At 40.2% G+C, this 22,519-nt stretch overlaps 1 protein-coding gene across 1 annotated transcript; it reads right to left on the bottom strand.

The window, feature by feature from the left end:
• Positions 1–807: 807 nt before the first annotated feature.
• mfsd14ba (major facilitator superfamily domain containing 14Ba) lies at positions 808–18,547 on the bottom strand. Its single transcript, XM_010744281.3, has 12 exons — positions 18,217–18,547; positions 11,953–12,051; positions 10,629–10,691; positions 10,219–10,346; positions 9,757–9,871; positions 7,938–8,156; positions 7,551–7,664; positions 7,389–7,460; positions 6,981–7,093; positions 5,043–5,140; positions 4,620–4,783; positions 808–3,550 (listed from the first exon to the last, which is right to left on the bottom strand). Exons 1-12 carry the CDS (start codon positions 18,289–18,291, stop codon positions 3,278–3,280), a joined length of 1,533 nt encoding a protein of 510 aa, XP_010742583.1. The 5' UTR covers positions 18,292–18,547; the 3' UTR covers positions 808–3,277.
• Positions 18,548–22,519: the final 3,972 nt, after the last annotated feature.

Below are 22,519 nucleotides of genomic sequence, written 5' to 3' on the forward strand. Positions count from 1 at the left end.
ACTAATATTTACACAATGTTAATGTTCAGATTTCCTTTTGTAAAGAAAATAACATTTTTATATGAATTAAACGTGGACAAGTTTTTTTTATCAGACAAAAATGTGTATGTAGTTTATACGTATAGTATCCACAGTGACGTGCTCATGTCTGACTCAAAGAACATGAAACTAAGTGAAAAATATAATGAAAACACCCCACAGCTGAAATAGGACGACGGAAGGAAGAACCTTTTTTTGTGTGTTTTTTTTTTTTTTAAGAAGGTGCAGTAACATTAAAAAAAAAAAAAAATCTTGTCATGCAGATGCCAAATGCTGTTGTGTTTCAATTTCCAATAACTAACAGCTGATTTTTACATGTCCAAACAAAACAACAGACCAAGTGTATTTATGGTGAATCCCATGTACATTTAATTTCTTCACATTTACAGACATCCAATCCAACAATATTTACACTGTTGAGTCAGTTTCACTGCTGCTGAACTGAGTGGGTGCAGTTGTTCACATTCATCCAAATATCCTACGTTATGATCGTACAGACATCGTATCCTGACTATCCTAAACAGTTATTTCAAAAGAAACTGGTACACTTGTGAAAAAAGCATTCAGTCTTAAATGATAATGGCATTGAGGACAGCCGTCTTTGTCTCCGCGACGACGTGAAACTAAAACAGACGGGAGTAGACCGGAGGAATCGCTGAAATGCAGATCTGTTAAAAGTTTTTACAGGACAAATAGCAGATAGCACCTTTCAGATCTTATAAAAAGAGTCGATGAGTTACAAGGATACGGATAACCAGGTTCTCTTTGTTATATCATCTCGTTCCAGACTGGGGTGCTGGGTTTGGATAGTGGCTGGTGTGGAGCAGTAGAACTGCTGTAAATTGTGGGATACACTGAGCTCTCAGTACCAGGTGAGCCTCAAGTGTGGGTTAAGTGTACTATGTGTTGGCTTATTTCAGACATAGGAAACACTACCGCCTACTACCTGACATTATTTCACAGCCTAATCTAAATGAACATGGAAAAACTGAAGCAGAATGATTGATGGTCTGCACAGGAGGGGGGGGGGGGACTAAACCCCCAACCCAGACTGTTAGTGCCACTGAACAACACAGGACTGAAGAAAAGTGAAGGAAAACCTTCATACCAAGCACAATAAACAAGCCAATCCCACACTTCACTTACATTATATACAAACCATAATATCATTCACATGTACATTTACATTTTAAGGTCATAAAGCAAATAACTATATACACTCTGTGCCAGTTATATACTGTTAAACTCTTCAGCATTTGTTCCTAAATTTCCTCTAAAGCTCTTCAAGTATAAGTTCATTCACAGGAAAATCACTGCTGTCAGGGGAAAAAAACTCATATCTGCAACAAGTTAGTTTGAAAAATGACCTCCGTGTTTGTGTTTAAAATCATTCAGTGAACCTTTAGCACACACGTGACCACATGTTCTCACACGTGACGTAAAATCTAGGAGGTATACTTGGATCCAAGCAACCAGCGCAGCTTGGAATGGAAGGCACGCCGACCATGGGCAACTTCATGTTCGTCGCGATGCTAGTGGTGTTTCTAAACCGACATTCTGGAGGAGGCACCGGATGGCATCATGACACCTTAGGAAACTCCAGTAATGTTACGTATACGTGTTAAAAAATGTGTCAGGTTTTCTCAAAGTTTGGTCTTCTAATACTGAAGGTAAAGGTCGTGTGAGTCGTGTTTGGTGGTGGCATTTAAACAATATACCTGTGTGATAAGAGCAACACTGTGTCATCAGGAGCACATACAGGATGTGCATATCAAATTTGGTGTCATTTAATGACCTAGAGCTTAAATATTAGCATTAAAAATGTAAGACACCGCCACCTCCTGTTCAATAAGAATCAATGCTTATACTGTACATATCAATACTGGTCATAATGCAATAAAATGTAAGGAAAATGTGTTCCAGCAGCAATTATTGTGGGACATACTAAATCTAAGGACCTATTTTTATTCTAGCATCTACTTAAGTAATATTAAAACCATAAACAGCATGCTTCAAACCCTTTTTTTGCTGCTAACAAGCTAAACCAGTTGTAGCTCAGAGTTTTTTTTCCTCTGCCAGCAGCAAGCAGCACTTTCATAAAGTGACTTTGACTTTAATATAAAAAAATAAAAGACGTGTGATAGAAGATGAACAAATTCAGGTTGAGTGTGATTCCAAAACACACTGATCTGAGGTAGAGTGACAAACAGGGACACTGACTGGTGAAAATTAAATCTTAAAAACTGTCCACCTTAAGAATCATTCAGGATTCTTTTCTTTCATAAAATATATATATATGGGCCTGTTGCAATGTACTGCTTAAACCATTTGGCTCTTTCTTGTTCTGGATGATCGAAATTAAAATGAGCGTGAGAGGAAAATAAGTATTAAAATTGATATTTTGACTGATTTTCGGTGGCTGAAAATCGTCACATTTGTACCACGTTAGCGATCGATAGCTCGTAGCAGGTTGAGATACTGTACACATCCATGAACTCCGCCAAACAAACAAGAAAAACTGTAACAAAAATTGCTCTTCTGCAACAACAACAGAAAAGGAGTATGAATCAACACTGATGTTGTAAATATGTTGCAGACACATTTCTTTTGTACAATAACCAATAATAAATGATCACATCATTAAAAATACGGCTTCAAAAATGATACAGCTGAAGATAAAAACACATTTTTCTTGTTTATCACAAAAAACAATCAACAACTTCAAGCTTAAAGATGAATAATAATCCTTCAAATCAAACCCTTGTTGCACTCTCTCACTTCAGGGGATTTTTATGTGGGCGTATCCCAAAACTGGGCACGCCCATTCCCTAAGAAAACGCAGTTGGTCCCTCCTCTTGTCAATCAAACGATGGATTCCATTTAAAGTTGTTCTCCCCGCCATGTTTCCCTCTGTCAAAAGTCGTCTTTGCTTCTCCAAAGACGAACAAATCAAACAATGACATCTTATTTGCAGCTCCGCCTCCTCGTGAAAGAAACATCCATATTAGTCGCTCAGAAAATGTCACGGCCTCCACTCCTGATAAGTGAAGTAAAATGCAAGCGCTGTCAGAAACAACGCTGTCGGAGCTTCTCACCGTGAGTGGCAATCTTCTGACAACAAAAGTACACTTCGTCCCATGGCAAAGAAAATGTGACTGCTTCTTTGTCTTTGTTACAAAACGTCAATCAAACAAACCACGATGTAAGCCCCATCCTCTGCGGTCCCTCGACCTGTCCGTCAAACTATACTGTCCTGCAGCAGCGGCTCAAAGTCCTCGTCGCTGGCGGTGGGAGGAGTGTCCTCGTCACTGCCGGGGAGTGGCGTGTTGATGTGGACGCCAGCCAGTGAGGACATGGAGTCTTTGCTGTCCTGGTGGGGCTTGTCACTGAGTGACAGGTGGGAGGAAGAGGAGGAGCAGGAGGGTTTCTCAGGGATAAAGAGAGCAACGAGGAAGGCAACGACCACAGTGCATGCCCCTAACAGGAAGGGCGGGCCGGGGATGAGTGCTCGCTGAGAAAGGAACAAACAAAAACGTTTGCTTTAATTTACTCGTCTTCTAATTAAAACATGTCCTGTGGCTTGAATATCTGAAATCATTCAATCAATCTTTTCTAGTCAAAATAATTTCAATGTGATTTTTAAAGGTTACCTATGTCTTGCCTTGCTATTGACCAGTAGAAAGCAATCATTAGTAACACCTTTGCTTTGTACAGTTACATCATTTATATCAATTGCTGGCTAAAATCAACACATCTGTCTCACGACATGAATAACGTTAGCCGATGAAGTGTTTAACAAGCTAGTTAACAACATATCCCCTCATAGTGTTGTGCTAATGACGTTAGCAAGCTATGTTTAACCAGCCAGTTGCATGTATACAGCTGCCTCGCAACACTAGCTGATAACGTAACCTGCAAACACTAGCCAATTTACCAGATCAGCCCCAGGAGTCTCGACGAATTAGCTGACGTTAGCCACCCAAGACACTATTTACTGTAGTAAGCTAACCTCGGGCAGTTCAAACCACAATATCAATATTTATTTTATTTTATTTGTTATGGAAGAAAGAAATGCTGTATTTTGTCTCAGCTGTTGGAGGGGTCCCAGATAGCAGACCAACATTGATTCAATGTTAGTTCAACTTAAAATCAATGGCTGTTTTATCATTGAACCAACATTGAAATAACATTAATTAAACCAATACACAGATAACAGACTAACATTGAATCAACACTGAATCAATGTTGCCATGCTATCTGGGGTGTGTTGGTATGTGTGCTTGAATGACAGCAGCACTGCCTGAGCAGCTAATTAGCTATCTGCTATCTACCCCCATCATTCACTACACAGCAGTACCAATGCTACTTGTGCATTATTGATTTCAGCCAATATCACCAGATTTACATCAGGAAATTATGTGAGAATTCATCTTGCTTTGTGCTTGTGTCCGACCACAGTTGTTCATACCAATCAGGGTACCACAAGGAACTATTGTAAGCTATGGCATGAGCTCTGAGTGTGATTTAAGTGACTAGATGCAGACTATACGTGTTGGGGTGTACTTGAATGTTTATGATACCTCAGTGGGACTGTGCATAGGCAGGGGGTCAATGTTGAAGTCTCCCTGGATGGGGTCCATGGTGTTGAGCTCGACGTTGAAGAGGAAGAAGATAAACCCGTACAGAGCTGGACCCAGACCATTACACAGACCTCTGATCCCTGTTATCATCCCCTGAACCACACCTGCAGGCGGAGGAGACGGGTGGTGTTATTGGTCATGGATGTTACTGCTGACACAGTGAAAACTCTATCTGCTGATATATTTAGCTGCCTGTGGATTGATGTTCCTGCCTGGTTTAGTAATACAAACTTAAAATCCATAACACACACACACACACACACACACACACACACACACACACAGGAAAGAGAAGAGTAGAGAGGAGACAAGGGAGAGATGAAGAGAGGGAAGGGAAGGGGACGAGGAGATGTTCTTTGTCACCTTGTTTATCAGGATCAGCAGACTGTGACACCAGAGCAGAGACAGCTGGGAAGGTGATGGAGGACATCGCTGCTACAGCACCGGCCGCCCACATCATCCTGTTAAAACACACACACACACACACACATGTATATGTCAGATCTCTGTGAGATTTCGTCCATATTATGTTTTAATGTGTTGAGTATCTAACACAGCATTCACACTGTTGGATGATTGTCAGGGAGACAGTCGTGGATCGTGAGTCGTGAGGCCAAAGTTTTGCTCTTTTGGATTTGTAAAACCCTTTCCTGAGAAAGTTTGGAGCCAATTTATTAAGTTAATTTTAGTTCCTAACATTAACTTAATAAACTAGCTAAATCAAGTCATCTTGAAATGTGAAGCTGCTTTTGTCTGCCTCCATCGAGGACCCATTGCTTCACAGTAAGGTTGTAATTATTCTGCCACTGTTATTATTGTAAATTTGATGTGATGTTCCAGAACTGGTTTGGCAGGTGAAACAACAGCGACTAAGAGGTCAGGGCATAGTGAACGCTCAGTTCATAGTAATAACTGTAATAACTTCTATTAATTAAACTGCATATAGGAAAACAATGCAGTGCAATGCAGAGTTCTCTGATTTACCTCTTCACCAGCAGTGAACAACTCTGTCAACTAATAAGAACCTCAGCTTTCATGTTTGAGTACAGTCTAGACCAATAGAATCCTGAGGCAGCTGGACCTATGAGATCACGGCGCAGTTTAATGCTTAAGGTGTGTGTGATGTGTGAAAGGCTGCAAAAGAGGTTAGCGTATATTTCTCTCTATAAGCTAGACCACTCGTGATATTCAAAAAATCAAATACAATTTAAAAACTTTTAGAAATAGCATATTTTAGCCAGAATTCAAACACATTATAAAAAGTAGTTTAAATTTAAAATAAAAGCCTTTCGAATTTCTTTACCCCTTCTGACCTCTGATGTGATTATGACAGATTAACGACATTAGCAGCAACAACAATATTAATATTAAGGTCTATTAGCATCGTGCTGAACATTATGACATGTAACAAGGACAAATTATCTGACATCTGGGCATAGTGGGGGTCGCAAATCACTGGTACTTTTGTTTTGGGGGTCGTGGGCTGAAAAGTTTGGGAACCCCTGAGCCAGACCCCAGTTTTTTTGTCTTCATGGCGAGACAAGAGTATGTGGACTATGTAGTGCAGGGTATATTCAGGTACATGGAGTATACACTTATTATTCTGTCAGCATTGTCCCGTCAGTCTTACATGGCACCGCTGGCTCATGGTACAGCACGGGTCGCTGGTAGGTGTTGTGGAGAAATTGTTGAAGTCAAAGGTCAATGGTGAGGTCAGGAGGCAAGAAAGTGTTCAGGAGCCTCTGATGTCTTATGCTGTATTATTTATTGATGCTTGGCCAAGGAGCGTTAGAGACCCTTTTAAAGTACATCTCATGATGGTGGATAAACTTTAAACCCAAAAATAACACCCCAAATACTATACGCCCATAATTAGTCAAAGAGAATGTCTTTCCCCTTGGAGGTGTTATTGTGAGCATATTCTAGTCTGGAGACACAGATGTCTGTTTACGCAGATTGGAACGTCAACGGCAAGCTATCTATTATGACTAGGAAGGCAGCAATAGGTCTCTTTGACCACTCTTTGAGATATGGTGGCACCCAGTCAAAGACAAACAATTAGTACTGCCGTGGACATCAAGGCCCACACGTGACCATGTGCAGCCTAAGGATAGAAAATTCCATAACAGTAGGTTCTTAGGTAGTCATAGCTGCACTGGTGAATGTTCTCATTGCTGCTTCCCAGTCTAAATACAAAACATGGAGGTTGCTTTGCCACAAGAAGGCACTGTCTGAAAGCAGCTTTGCACCGGGAGAATGAATGTAACCTTACACACACACATACACACACACAGATCTTACCATGGCTCTGATCCGAAGCCGTACCAGGCCAGCTGAAGGATCTGGAAGCCCAGACCCAGCAGAACAGTGTTTTTATTACCCAGAGTCCTCATCAGCAGAGTGAGGAAGAGAGTCTGAGGAGGGAGGAAGAGAGCGAGAGAGGAAGGGGTTTTTAAATTTGGTTCTGACCTTTGTTATGATTAGAATAAGTATAAGTTATATTAATAGAATAATATTTGGTAATTTGAGTCACTTTTACATGATGTATATGCACCTCTAACCACCAGAAAACAAGCAGGAAGCCCACGACAGATGATATATATAACAAAGATGCATATATGATATGACTGCATGTGAACAAATCACATCTAGATTTAATGAGGGGAAGTAGCACCTAATATGACGAGTGTAAATATGTTTGTGTGTTACCTGTGCCACGATAGACAGAATGCCCACAACTCCGATAAAAACAGCAATGGTTGTGGAGGAGAAGTTAATGACCTGGAGAGACAGACAAGAAATGATTATGACTGGTATTATAACGTAATAAATATTCACATGAATGAAGAGAACGTGTCGGTGTGCTCTCACCTGTCTCAGGTAGAGGAAGAAGCTGGAGTACTGTCCGGCCTCCGGCAGGTAAGACAGGAACACGGTGATGCAGATCAGTAAGACTGTCGGGTCCTGACCCACCTTCCTCAGAGACTGAAGGAGAGACAGAAAACACAACACCGCTGCTGTCAGACGATCAGTTTGTCTTCAATCAATATCTGAGACTCAAAGTGTTAGTCAGTGTTTCACAGTCTGTGAAATGCATCCGGTCTGTATCTGTATCCCATTTTATTCTATTATTATCTGAAGCTTTCATACATACTGCAATCCTATAGCATCATTCAGTAACTAAAATAATGTTCCTGTATTGCCTTCGTTATTCAATCAACCAATCTGAGACCGTACTGTAAGTGACTGATTACTGACAGCAAAGGGGTCGGCTTGCTCCCAGGATATGGGCGCCCCCCAAGTGTTGAGCCTCATCTTATCCGGCAGAGACTCGGGCACGGCCAGCAGGATGAAGCAGATGTCAGCCAGAGCGATCAGCGTAGCCAGCAGAACCACCAGGTTGTCTCCGTACCAGGCAGACAGGTACGCCCCAATGGCTGGGCTCGTCACCAGGCTCGCTGCGAAAGTAGCCGACACCTGAGGAGCACAGGAGGAGATGGAGAAGGCTTAGTATTAAAGGATGGGAAACCCAAACAAAGTCTGCTACAAAGTTTGTTTGCTAAGCCAAGAAGTGAAGCTGCTGGGAGCATTTTTGACTTCCATTTCAACAAGCTGAAAAAAGGCCTGGAGGAAATCAAATCAAAATGACGGCAGGAGCTTAAGAAAACATCTCATATGATCCTGTTTGTCAAATGCACAGAGCGGTGTAGGTAGATCTAGGGTTAACAGCAATGCTAGGAGCTCTGTGAGGCTGTACTCACAGCAGTGCTTGGAGCTAAATGCTAACATCAACTTGCTAACGCTCTTATAATGCCAATGCTAAGATGCTAATGTTTACATAAGTATAATGTTTTCATGTTCACCTTTTTAATTTAGCATGTTAGCATGTTAACATTACGGTTGACGGGAACATGTAATAGTCCTGCAGGTATTTAGTCCTAAAAGTATTGAACAGCTTTAGCTTAGCTTTTAGCTTTAGTTTAGCTTTTAGCTTATATATGTCCTGCTCTCTACGAGCTGAACTCAGTGAACAGCTGTAATACATCAGCTGGTCTGCCGGTATGAACCACAGCGAACTTGCTTGGTAGTTACGAGCTAAGTTACACTAAGCTAGCTAGCTTCAGTAAAGTATTTTATCATTAAAACCTTTTTTACCTCACCATAATAAATAATTATTCTTATAATCATACATAAGTGCTTACGAATACTTTTTGGGGGAACTATATTGAGAGTAAAAACAGAGAAAGGCCATGAATCTCGAAAGCTAGCACTTTTGTGCTCTGTTTGATGGAATAATACATTCATCTATGGTGTTACCAATGATACTAATAAAGGTTTCATTTTTAATATCATTGGTATCACCCAGTATCATTGTGTTCACGGCCGCTGTGAAAAAGGTCTGTTGTTGTTCCAGGCCTCTGAATCTGACACTGTGTTTAAGTTGAACTGACAAATACACTCAGACTTGTAGCAGGTATCACTTTGTCCATGATGATGATGTATAAAGTCATTATAAAAGGAAACAAACACAGAGGACAGTTTCCTGTTCTGAGCTGATGTTTGTGCTCACATTAAGCTGAGCTGTCAGTTTCTGCTTTAAGGTTGCAGATTCAGTGTCATTCAACACCGCCACATCACCTCCATCCATCCGCCTGCCTGTCTGTCTGTCTGTCTGTCTGGTAGTATGAGGTCATTGTGATGATGACACTCCTTCAGTTTTGTTCATACACATGCATTTTGGAAAGTCAACTCTGTGTCCTTTAAAACACTGTTTATTCATCACTTTATTCATCACCTAAAACATCATATAAATCATCTCTTTTTACAGAATTCAAATAATATTCATAACTATGTTTTAATTAGTATATAACCACCTGAAAATCACAACAGACACACTAAACTGGCTTTAGATCTGAGATTTTTTGCATTTTTTGACTGTTTTGTGGTCACTGTAGTTTCTCCTTTATGCAAAGAGCGTGAGACGAGGTGGCTGCAATCTACACCACAAGATGTCACTAAATTCTAAACACTGTTCAATGATGTATATATTTATTTAAATTCAAACAGGAGTTCTTACCAGACCGTACGCTGTACTCCTCTCTCTTTCATCCGTCACATCAGCGACGTAGGCGAAGATGACCGAGAAGGTGACGGAGAAAGCTCCGGACATGGAGATCATGGCAAAGTACCACCTACAGGACGAGCAGAGAGAGAAAAAAACCTCTTCAGTGATTCATTGTATGGTCTGTGTTTGATCCATTAGCTCATTATAATCACTGTGCAACTGGTTCATGTACATTACAGCTCATGTTTCATTCTGCCTCTTTTCTAGCCAGGTCTCATCATCAGTTTTCAACCTCACTAATGCTCTCGTGGCTGAATGGGAGCAAATCTCTGTAGCCATCTTGTGCCATCCATCAAGTCTTGTGGAAAGCCATGACAGGAGAGTAGAGGCTCAGTTTATTGTGCATATTGAAACAGGTCTTCTTGACTCCCTCATCTGTACCTTCATTAACATTAACATCATTGTGAGGCCTACCATGGGCTGAGCCTCATCAGCGGGATCGGTGCACAGGTGAAGAAGACAGTGACCAACAGGAAGGACCGCCTCCCCCACACGTCCGACAGCGCACCAATCAGAGGAGCGGACATGAACGACAGCAGACCCTTGACATGGAGAGGAAACATCAAAGAAACATGGACGATAAGTTTACTCATCATGGTTAGAAAGCTGTTAAATAATGCCAGACAAAATTACGCTGATGATGTCATAGTGACATAATGACAAGCCATTGGGCTTGGAAGGTGACAAATGACAAACGTCAAATGTAAGATTCTGTGTTTTTGGAGCCTGACCCATGTTAGGGGTTAATGTTAATCAATCTGTCTGTTCCACTACATGAAGCTACAATTCTAAAGAAAGAGAAAATGAAGTGCTGGAGTTCTTACCTTCACGCCCTGGATGAGTCCGTTCATCAGGAAGGTGTGCTGCGGAAATGTTTCATGTAAAACCTATAAAGAGGCACAACACATTTAGACATTTAGAAACACAGATTTCACAGTTTCAGCAAAAACTACTGTCTCTTTGGTACTTGTACCTTGAAGAAGAAAGACATGAACTAACATTTTACAGTCTGTTTTCAAGTCTCAAGTCAGTAAGTGTTGATATTTAAAGCCATACGTCCTGTGGAGTATTCTTTGTGAGCTCTGCAATGTTTGAAATCTTTCCATATCGATCCCAACACTAGACAACACACGTGTCTTATACCGGCATTCTTTCTAATGACCAGCAGGGGCAGATCCATCGGCTGCAACAAAAAGGTCATATTGTATTGAGTCTTTAAGGAGTAATAACCTACTTCTCAGCTGATTTATGAGCTCAGTAAACAGTTTCCTCAGTCCATGGTCTCAGTGTGTAGTTTCAAGTCTTCTTCCATACAACGTGATGTTTATTTTGTAAACTATGGTCCCTCTGAGAGTAAAATAGAAGATAAAGATGCTTTAGGGTGCAGCCACCGGGCTCACAAAACTCTGATCAAACCGTAAAACAAAGCAGTGCTGATCAAATATGAATCAAGATTCTGTGACTGGATTGACTATTCCTCTCCTAAAATGATTTCAGAACGATATTTTAGTCAAAGACCTGCACTACGTCACCCACCAACTCCAAGCTCTTGCCCAAATATGGTCACTTCTGGATCCAAAAAAACCAAATGGCCAACCACAAGGCATCAAAACAGTTGTCCACAAACCAGTGGGTGACATCACGTACCAATACAAAACTAACTCTGTCTACACTGGACATGTTTTAGTCATCTTTCATTATTCAGAAGCTGTCTACACTGTAACATCTCATGTTTAACTCTTACGTAACTCAGAAACTGATCTCCAGAAATTGAAGTATGTAACAAGGGTTTTATGAATTCTGGATGACTGCCATATACAGGATGTAAAACTTGGGTTTTCAACCATCTATGGCAGTCAGGAAGAATGAAATAGAACTGTTGACACCACCAAGAGAGACACAGACACAATTCAGTCAGAGCTCAAGAACAGGCTTCAATTAATCTGGTCAGTGCTGCCGTCACAGGGAGTTATTTATGAGTGTTTATAATGAAGCTGCTGACATGACGTGACAAATCTACTATTTCACTCTCATTATCGAGTGCGCAGCCTTCTCCACATGGGAGCTGATCCTGAGCCAGAATCGCTATGTATGAACCCCAATCAGCGTGTGACCGCCACCTTCCCACCGCCGCACAGTATTACTCACCGTGAGCATGGGCGTGGTGAGTAATCCCCAGGCGAAAAACTCCAGGAAGATCACCACCACCGCATGATACACGCTGGGCCTGCCGATGCCCTGCTGGAGCTGAAACACACAAACACACAGATTTTACAAACAGTTACATTTTAATGTAACTCGACAACTACAGGGGAACCAAAATTACTCTGGACACAACTGGATAGACCTGCAACCAATCACAGGACCAAAACGTCTGACGACTTACCAAACCATGTTTGTCCAATCAAAAAAAGCTTGAGAGCTGAGATCATTATGACATCATCAGGGTTATCTCAGCATGAGCTTGGAAACTATAAATCTATAGTTGACTAACCCTACAGGAGGCTTTACAAACTGAAACTGCGTTTAAACTGAGTTTAAAAGACATGACTCTTCCTTTTAGCAAGAGTCTAAAGAAAGATGGCATGATGGGAATTGTAGGATCCAGTATTCTTGGATGTTGACTGCTTTGTAGGGTCTAAATATCAATATTTTGCCATACAGGTTTTGTCACTTTGAGATACAGCATTACTGTCATAATAAATCACCTCCAACTTTTGGCTCATGTCATCCCAATTGATCGATTTCCAAATCATCCATCAAGGTTAGATTGATTTAATTTCTTACAGGTAGCTACCGGTTTCAGTTCATTTCTCTAAAAAAACAACTGGCAGAGACATGATCTCCTGATCTGACCCGCATCACCACACAATGGTAACCTTAACAGTAATCAGTAGTAATCAGACTTGTTATTTTTTTGAGTTATGTGGGTGAGATCAGGAATTTCACACGTTGGAAAACCTTCCCAGAGTTGTGTTGTTTCTTCCAAAACTTTGCTGTCAGAAATGAATTACATTTAAAGAAGACCAATGAAATCTGTGTCCGTTTCATGATGTTATGAGGCCAGGGGACCCAGATAATATCAATGTTGAAACTCCATCAGAATATTCAAGGCTAGATAAAAGTTGAATAAATGCTGATAATTCTTTGCTTTTTCAAAGTTGAGAAGAGAGACGCTGATTCAGTGTTGATTCAATGTTGGTCTGCAATCTGGAGATTGGTTTAATTAATGTTATTTCAATGTTGGCTCAATGATAAAACAGCAATTGATTTAAGTTGAACTAACGTTGATTTTATGCCCGTCATGATCTATTTTTCATCACTGAAATAACATTTCAGGGTGCAAACCTGATGAAAAATCAATGTTATATTTCAACGTTGAGCAACATTGATTCAATGATGCACCAAGACTGATTCAATGTTGGTCTGCTATCTAGGGAGAGGCCACAGAACTAGTTTGTCAGTGTTTTCAATCTGCCTCTGATCCTTCATCACAGGTTGAGACCACGGTTACAACAAAAGTTGGCAGACAAAAGTAAATGACAGAATAGAAACAGAGTAAATACATCTGTGTTCATGAAATTACCCAATTTAGCATCATTTTCAAACTACAGAGACTCATTTTCTAACACATTCGAGCATTTTGGCTGATTGAAACAGATCAAGTATTGAACTGGAGCATCGCACATGAAATGATTGTCAGCCTACTGACACAGATACAGAGGACAGGAGGTGATGATATGGACTATTTTCTATATTTAGCTTGATTAATAACAGGGTCTGCTAACACAGATCTGGACTGCTCAGATAATGAGTTTTTCATGGCAAAAGATTGTTTGAAGACGATAACCACATCATAACAGGGATTAGGGTTAGCATAACTTTTAATAACTAATTATTTGCTTATGTTTAATTTCTCTGTTTTCAGCCTCTCTGATGTCAGGATTAGCTGCTCCTCTCTGTTGTGTCACTCAAAACTGAACAGATTTGGCTTGTTTGGACTGTCAGGTGGACAAAATGGGACATTTAAAATTGTCCCCAGTCTAGGAAACTGATGGACATTTTTTTATCCATGCAAACAGTGCAGGTCAAAGATGAGATGTTGTTTTGGCCAAAGGGCCCAAACTGAAATATGTACATAACAAACACAGCCTCTGTTGGATGGATTACCATGACATTTTGTACACACATTCATTGTCTGATTCCTGCTGACCTTTAGTCCTGAACTTTCCTCTGGTACCTGGTTCTGATAGTTGAGTGTGAAGACAACATGAAGGACGTTAAGAGACAGTTACAGTCAGTAACTCAACATTCAGTTTCACAAAGATGAATGAACACAAACACAGACTCCACAGCTGTAATCTCCAATTCAATAATTAGACATAGTAAAATAATATCATCAGGAACTCCATGGCAGGGAATTATTAAAACACGATGGCCTGATCAGGCACGACACTTTTATTTAATATTTCTTTCAATGTTTCCTTCATCATCTTACAAACTATTGTATAGTTGTTCACATTTGAGTTCACTGCACATTTTCATATGATTCAAAAACACAAGAACAAAAAATAGTTATGGGGTAAAGTGGGAAAGAGAGCTAGATTAAAGTAATATGATATTATATGGATTTTATGGATTCGGAGCTCAAACTAAAATTTAATTTTTGTATGTATGTTTCTAAGTAAAAATATAGAACTTAGGACTTTGACGGGACTCACATTTGGCCATGTAAATATGTGTGTATAGTTTTCTACTTGTTGCATGCATCCTCTCTAGCAACTAGTGCATGCTACAGCTATTATTATTATTATTATTATTATTATTATTAGTTTTATTTCTAATATACTCATAGTTGTAGTTATCATTACTGTTGCTGTGCATCTCTGCATCTCTCTTCCTCTCTAGATGGCAAACTGCCATTCACCATGGGGTGGGATCTGACTCTTAAAGGAAGTTTTTCCTTCTCACTGTCTCCAGGTGCTTGCTCATGGTGGGAACTGTTGGAATAATATCTGTAATAATGATTCCATACAAGAAGTGTCCTGACATAACTTCTGTTATGATTTAACAAAACTGAACTGAAAAATTTAAATACTGCAAAAAAAACCAAAAACTGCAATCCACCATGATCCGGGGTTTCTGCCACTTAAACAAGTTTTTCCTTTCCACTGTCGCCAGGTGTTGGCTCATGGTGAGGATTGTTGAGTCTCGATAACTCTAACCTTACACTACCAATGTGCAGTGTATTACCAGGTACAGTACATGGTACAGGTGTTCCTGCAGTGTATTAAAGAGGAGGAAGGGGAGGCGAGTCACCCAGCCTGATTCAAAGAATGCCTCTACTCATATCATAAAAACACTTTTGTAAAATAAGTCCTTAACCTTTAATGTAAAAAGAGCAGAGGCACTATTCCACACCGCAAATGGCTTCTAATAAATGAGTGTAGCTTTTAGACTGTCATCTATTAAGTCAATCAATCACAAGTCTAGATGTGTCAGGACCTCCAGGGCAAACCCTGATGTTAAGGCCACGACTTTATTATTTTTATGATTCATCGTTTAATCTATGAAATATCAGAAAACAGTGAAAATGCCTGCCTTTTTACCCAGAGAGAATTTTTACTGGAACTCCTCATTATCTGGTTGCTCCAATAGGTCCGTTGGGACTCTGCAGTTGATCCAGAACAAAACCAGGATCAGAGATCTTCATCATCTGGGCTCCTCTGCACTCTTAAATCAAGAGTAGAATTAAAAACCTACTGCTTGCCTACAAAGGTCTTCATGGTCAGGCACCATCATAACTTAAAAGAGCTCATAGTACCTTACTACCCATCTAGAACACTGTGTTCCCAACATGCAGGGTTCTTTGTGGTTCCAAAAGTAGATTGGGAGCCAGAGCTTTCAGAACAAACTCCCATTTTGGGTTCTGGAGGCAGACACGGTCAACATTTATAAGAGCTGGATTTCCTTTTTGATAGAGCTTCTAGTTGAACTTGTTTACTTTGCTCCACATCTTCCCATGATGCACTGTCACTTATGCACATATATATATTATTATTGTTGTGGAGAAATTGCTGAAGTCAAAGGTCAATGGTGAGGTCAGGAGGGAAGAAAGTGTTCAGGAGCCTCTGATGTCTTATGCTGTATTATTTATTGACGCTTGGCCAAGGAGAACTAGAGACACTCTCAAAGTACACCTGAAGTGCTTGAGTCGGTCTCGCATTCTGACGAACTCGTGATGGTGGATATACTTTAAACCCAAAGATCACACCCCAAATACTATACGCCCCAGAATTAGTCAAAGAGAATGTCTTTACTCTTGGAGGTGTTATTGTCAACATATTCTAGTCTGGGGACACAGATGTCCGCTTACGCAGATTGGAACGGCAACAACAAGCTATCTATTATGACTAGGAAGGCAGCAACGTCCTCTTCGACCCTGGCCACCACAGTGTTGAGATATGGTGGCACCTAGTCAAAGACAAACAATTAATACTGCAGAGGACCACAAGGCTCACACGTGGCCTCACCTACTAAGGATAGAAAATTCCATAACAATTATTATTATTATTATTATTATTATTATTATTATTATTATTATTATTATTATCATCATCATCATTATAATTATAGTTGTAGTTATCATTACTGTTATTGTTGCTGTCCATCTCTGTATCTCTCTCCCTCTCTAGATGGCAAACTTTCATAAGATAACAACTTTCAGACATTCACCATGGGATGGGATCTGACTCTGACTTCCAACTGTCTTAAGGTGCTTGCTCATGGTGGGAATTGTTGAGTCTCTCTGTATAATATCTGTAATATTGTTTACTGACTAACTTCTGTTATGATACAACAAAACTGAATTGAAAAATTGAAATACTTAAATAATATAAAGAATTAAGTATAGTTAGGAGTTAGGATAGTATCATCCCAGTTTGAATTAATATTTAATATTTATGTTTTATTGAATGTATCATTTGTCTTCATCATCATACTGTTTATAGAGCTGCAGCTAAGAATTCATTTTCATATCGAGTAATCTGTCAGGGGTAGCTCAGTTCATAGGGACTTGGCTTGGTTCAAGTCCAGCACACACAGTATGAAGAGTGGACTGGTAGCTGGAGATGTGCCAGTTTACCTCCTGGACAGTGCTAAGGGTGCCCTTAAACAAGGCAAGGTACCCAACTCGAACCGGTAACTGCTTCCAGGGTGCTGCTACATGGCTGCTCAACTCCACATCATCTCTCTCTATTTACTTCTCTATGAGCCCTCTCTGTGTGTGTGTGTGTGTGTGTGTGTGTGTGTGTGTGGTTGTATTTCTGGCCTATATATGTAAAACGTCCCCAATGAGAGATTAATAAAGATCATCATTTTTGTCGATTGATCTATTACTGTCCAACTAATCAAATGTCAGAAAATGCTCGTCATAATTTCTCAGATACCAAACAGAAGTCTGTGTTTGGTGTCAGTCTGTCCAACAGTTCCAAACCCAAAGATATCGAGTTGAAATGATGTCAGTCAGAGAAAAGCAGCACACCATCTTTTCTTGCACACAGCGTGCCACGTTTGCGATAAACCTCATTTTAACAGCCTGTCTCTGTGTCCCTGACGTTTTATGTCCAATCAGAAGTCAAATATAAATCAGCTTGCTGTTCTGTGCAGCCTGTGTAAACACATATTTCTCCTGAAGGATGTTAAAATGGACGCTGACGGAGCCATGGAGACTGTGTGTGTGGAGCGTTGGACTGCAGTCTCTGCCTCTACCCTCCGCTGTGTTTCAGGCAGAGCGGGGCAGCTTGTTATGTAAGAGATAATGGATCCATCCTAAACACATCATCCTCGCACACTAAGCTGAGCTGTCTGTTGGCCACATTAAACCCTGCTCTGCCAGGCTCCATTACAACACACACACACACACATCTCCATCCGACAACAACAGCCATTTTGGACCAAACCTGCTGTGTTCGGGCTCATTTTCACTTAAGTCATTTATTCATTAGATCATCTGGAACATTTGATCACTTCTGTCCTGTCACTGTGACATACACACAGACATGTACTGAGAAACTAGAGCATTATTCATCTGTCACCATATTTATGTTTTTTTTTTGTGAAATTAACATTATTTTTTCAAATTTGAATAAAAAAATAAATGTCTAAATGAGCCCTACGTCATGTGTTTTAATTTCCTGTTAAGTCACAAACACACACACACACACACACACACACACAGACATTAGAGCTAACACTGTGTGTATATGTGTAAATCTGAGGTGTGAATGGAGTCATTTATGTCCTGCAGCACATGAAAACAATATGAGATGTGATGGGTTACATAAACAATCGCACAGGTTTGATAAATAAATAATATAATATGAATAAAAAAATGGCGGTTCATCCACCCACCGCAGCTCCGTCCTTCATGACGATCTTCTTCACCAGCACCACCCGGCCGGTGCCCGCCGGCGTCTCTCCCGGCATCTCTTCACACCTGCCGCGGGTCACGAAGCATCCCTGCCGCGTCGATATCCGCGGTTCTCCGGGTGCTTCCAGGATGAATCTTTATTTTAGCCCCAGAAGGCTAAAGCTAGAGCTAAATGGTGATGTCGGTATTTAATATAAACCGTGCTGAGGTAACGGCACACGACGTCTCCCGTTAAATCCGTCGTCAGGTCAGCCCGGCGGTCCGCAGCTCGCCTGGTTCACACTGACACCGTCAAGTCAGACAAAAGCAGGAGAGAAGTTCCGGTTTGACGTTTTTCAGATTAAAAGCGTCATTTGTACAAATCCTTAATACACTGCAGAGACTAACAGGCAGGTAACCACACACAATAGAGGAAGTTCTTAGATATTTGACTTAAGTAAGTTACTTTCAGGAAGAGGAAAGAAGTATCAAAGTATTAGTAATTTTATTCTTATTTATTTAACTATTTATTTCACCTGTTCAATTTAAAGTGCTTTCTATCCTTTAATTTTCTCCTTAATTTGAAAAGCAAAAGCCCAACACCTTAAACCAAACCAAGTACATTTTAGGGGGTTATTAACAGATTGGAATATATCAAAGGATATATGAATGGTTTTCTGAACATATTTGTAAGAAGTAAAATTGTACAAAGTTACATACAGGTGCCTCTGATCAAAGGTGCAAGTAATATCCATTTAAGCATTAATGTATAAAACATGGATGGGGCAGCGTTTAGCTCAGTTGGTGGAGCAGCCGCCCCATGTACAAAGGCTCAGTGGTTGCTGCGGTGGCCCAGGGTTGGAATCCGACCTGTGGCTCATTCCCGCATGTCATTCCCCATCTCTCTCTCTCTCTCTCCCCACATTCCTGTCACTCTTCAGCTGTCTCTATCAGAAATAAAGCTTGAAAAGGCAAAAAAAAAAAATCTTTCTTTGTTTCTTTGATGTCAGCCACAGGTTAGTGAGGAGCAGTTGTGAAGCTCAGTGTGGGGCTCTGATTATCCCCCTCTTGGCAGTCCTCCCTTTGCTAGCTTCACATTAATCCAAAAATGGATTAATTCAGCATTGGTGGAGCTGAGGTGGGCTGAACGAAGTCTGAGTGCTCAAACAAGCCATCTCTAACAGCACCTACTTGTCAATTAAACCGGCTATGCTGTTAATTCTTCATAACTTTAAGCCTTAATATAATTTGGACAGGAAAGTTGTATATAAATTCACCCTCAGTACAGTTGTCATGAACGGGGAAATTAGCTATAGAGACCAAAACTGTTTTTTGTACCAGGCTGTAAACATTTCTGCTGTGAAGTTGGACATTTGAACATGGGGACTTATGGAGACTGACTCACTTCTGGAGCCAGCCTCAAGTGGCTGAAATGCAATTATGGCGCTTCTGCATTAAAAACCTGAAACAACCTCATAGCATTCTGTTATCTTTTCTTATATTTGACATTTATTTTGAAAAACAAATCGCGTCTCACCGACTGAACCGGCCGATAAAATGCGGTTTGATCTAAAAAAAGAAAGACCTAGACCGGGTCTAGGATCGACTGTCCCGAGTCAGAACGGTACAGATAACAGACGGACAGGGTGCGTTTGATTTGTGAACCCAGAAAATGAAGAACGTAAAATAACAGACGACAGAGAGAGTCTGTGAAAGCTCGACATGTCAACACAGAGAACTATGAACAGACCGGAAATGAGACCTCGCTCTCACAATAAAATGCTTGCGAAGAAAATGTTGTGTGATGTTTTCATACAAATGTGCTATATCTACATTTAGATCAATGACCTCTCACGGGATTCATACACGTTTTCATTTCTCTTTAACACTGTGTGTACACATTTGTCAACCTGTGTTATTTTATTTTGAAAAGGAAGATGGTTTCCGGTTGGGTTGACCGTGGCAGACGGAGGTGAAAACACGGGTAGATCACGTGTCAGCGGCTGTGGTTATAGCGGTCGCGTGTGATGTGTGTGATGTGTGTGTGTGCGGTGTGAATAAAACATGATCAAAAACGTGACCAGATGTAAAGATCAGCTGCACGTTTTACACAGATTTGGATCTTTAGAATCACTTCAGTGTCCCGTTTGTTATTATTTATTCATAATATTGATGAAGAGAATTATGATGTCATTTATCATCTTTGTCATTTTGAGGTCACAGAGGAGGCTGAGATACTGAGTGGAGACTGCTAGTCTTTTGTTATTGAGGAAGAAACAGACCTACCTACGTAAATAATAATGATAATAATAATAATAATAATAATAATAATAATAATAATAATAATAATCATATAGAGAATAGAAAGCACTGTAACGTTTTGGTGGTTTAAATGTGTCAGAGAATGAATGAACTGTGAACATATTTGAATAAACAAATGAGATGTGAGAGTGTAAAGAGAGATGAGAGCGTACCTCTCTGTCTTCACTTAGTCTGTCAGGTGACCTGAACAAAAAGAGTCCACATGAGGTGAGTCAAATGTTGGACATATTCTTCTGCACATAAAGACATGACTCATTTTCACAGCGATGGGAAGTCAAAAGGTTCAACATTTCATCTTAACCTGCCTCCAGACATATAAATATGTATGGAAGGCCGATTGGACCATCATGTGTAGTTCAGCATCCACAGTCTTTGACACTAAATAACCTGTTCACACGTCCATTCTGAACGTCTTAAGATTTTTAAAATTAGGAAGAGAAAAACAATGACACCATCACAGTTATGCTACACTGTTTCTTGTATGATGATGTTAGGATTAAATGATTAAATTGCGGCTAATAAATATTGATTGAAATGACATTATTATCATTTTATGTAAGCTACTGGTTACTGTGGCCTATTGAAAAAAAATGTAGCTCGCTAGATTATACTTGACATATTTATTAAATGTAAAGTGTGTTTGCTCAACAGCTGTGAAATTCTGATATTGATTTATGTAAAGTGATTCTGATGTTTTTTTTTTATTGCAGCTAAGGTGTATTTTCTAAAGTTATTGTATTATTTATGGTGTTACAGTTTCCTTTCCTGATTAGGAATCACAGTTTTCCTGTTAAAACACCACATTTGTGTTCAGAAAGAACTCTTATTTGACATAGAGTGGATGAAAGCATGAAAGATGTTGTTTGTTGTTCACCTTCTGGATAGAACATCTCTCCAGTTTACTGTTCCACTGCCCCAGCTGCCCCCAGATCTTCCACTGGAACTGGCTGCACATCCGCTCCAAATACACCTTGGATACCAGTGTCATGTTGCAACTGTCGTGCCGAACAACCTTGCACAAAGATCCGAAGTGGTGACGTCCCTGGCATTCCTCGGTTGGTGGAGGTTCCATTCATTGATGAGGTCATGTTTTATCCTTGGTACTGTAGGTAAACAAAGTGAAGAGCCCAGGAGTTCATGATTTTATTTTTCAGCTTTGTTCTTCAGATATATGAATTCTCCAGACATCGCTCACAGTGTCTCAGTTGGTTATGGGTGCTCTCCCTCTTAAAGCACTTCCCTGCTTTGACCCTCAGACTACAAATGGCATTGTTTCCTCTCCATGATCACATCTGACTGTAGATGGGACACCATAGTGGCTGATGGCTTCAACAAACAGGTTCATTACAGTGTCACTTCTGATGTTTAAACTTGAAAGTCAGCTGTAACCATCAATTTCTTCATGACTCACAATCCTCCACATGGAGAAAAATGGAGACAGGGAATGGAAGAAGAAGTCAGGAGAGAGACAGTATGGACAATATGGGAAATGAGAGACAATAAACACATTTTAATTATATTTTAAATGCATTTATAGTAGCGTCACATGATCCTTTGCATTATGAACAAAAGAACATGAATGCAGCTACAGTGAATTGCATGTGACAGAGAGAAGCGCGTAAATGCACTGTATGCAATATTCATGGCTGCACGGGCAACTCATCATCATTGACATCAAAACAATAACAAATGATGTAGCATGATGATGTTTGGGAGTAGTGTGGGATCATGGGAGTTGTCTTTATCGTTAAAGAACCAACATGGATGATGAAATCTATCCGACGTGACTCAGGTAGAAATCATGTCCACAGAGGAAGTGCTGTATTAAACCTCTATTCACGTTATGATTAGTCACATTCTTTGAGCAGACAGACTTTGAGCTGTAAAGAAAGAGGCCAGACCACACGAGTCAAACACTGATCTCCTTTGCTGCTGGGTGGCTTAAAGATAGTCCAGTTGTGCAATTATTTAATTATCATTATC

The sequence above is a fragment of the Larimichthys crocea genome, unplaced genomic scaffold (genome assembly GCF_000972845.2).
Source record: "Larimichthys crocea isolate SSNF unplaced genomic scaffold, L_crocea_2.0 scaffold82, whole genome shotgun sequence".
NCBI lineage: Eukaryota > Metazoa > Chordata > Actinopteri > Sciaenidae > Larimichthys > Larimichthys crocea.

Bases quoted from the DNA above. Each gene is read 5' to 3' on its own strand.
- mfsd14ba (XM_010744281.3), bottom strand. From the start codon at position 18,291: ATGCCGGGAGAGACGCCGGCGGGCACCGGCCGGGTGGTGCTGGTGAAG. The intron at 12,052-18,216 runs GTGGGTGGATGA...TGTGTGTTTCAG, and splicing joins TCATGAAGGACGGAGCTGCG to CTCCAGCAGGGCATCGGCAG. The intron at 4,784-5,042 runs GTGACAAAGAAC...CTCCGCCTGCAG, and splicing joins TGCTGATCCTGATAAACAAG to GTGTGGTTCAGGGGATGATA.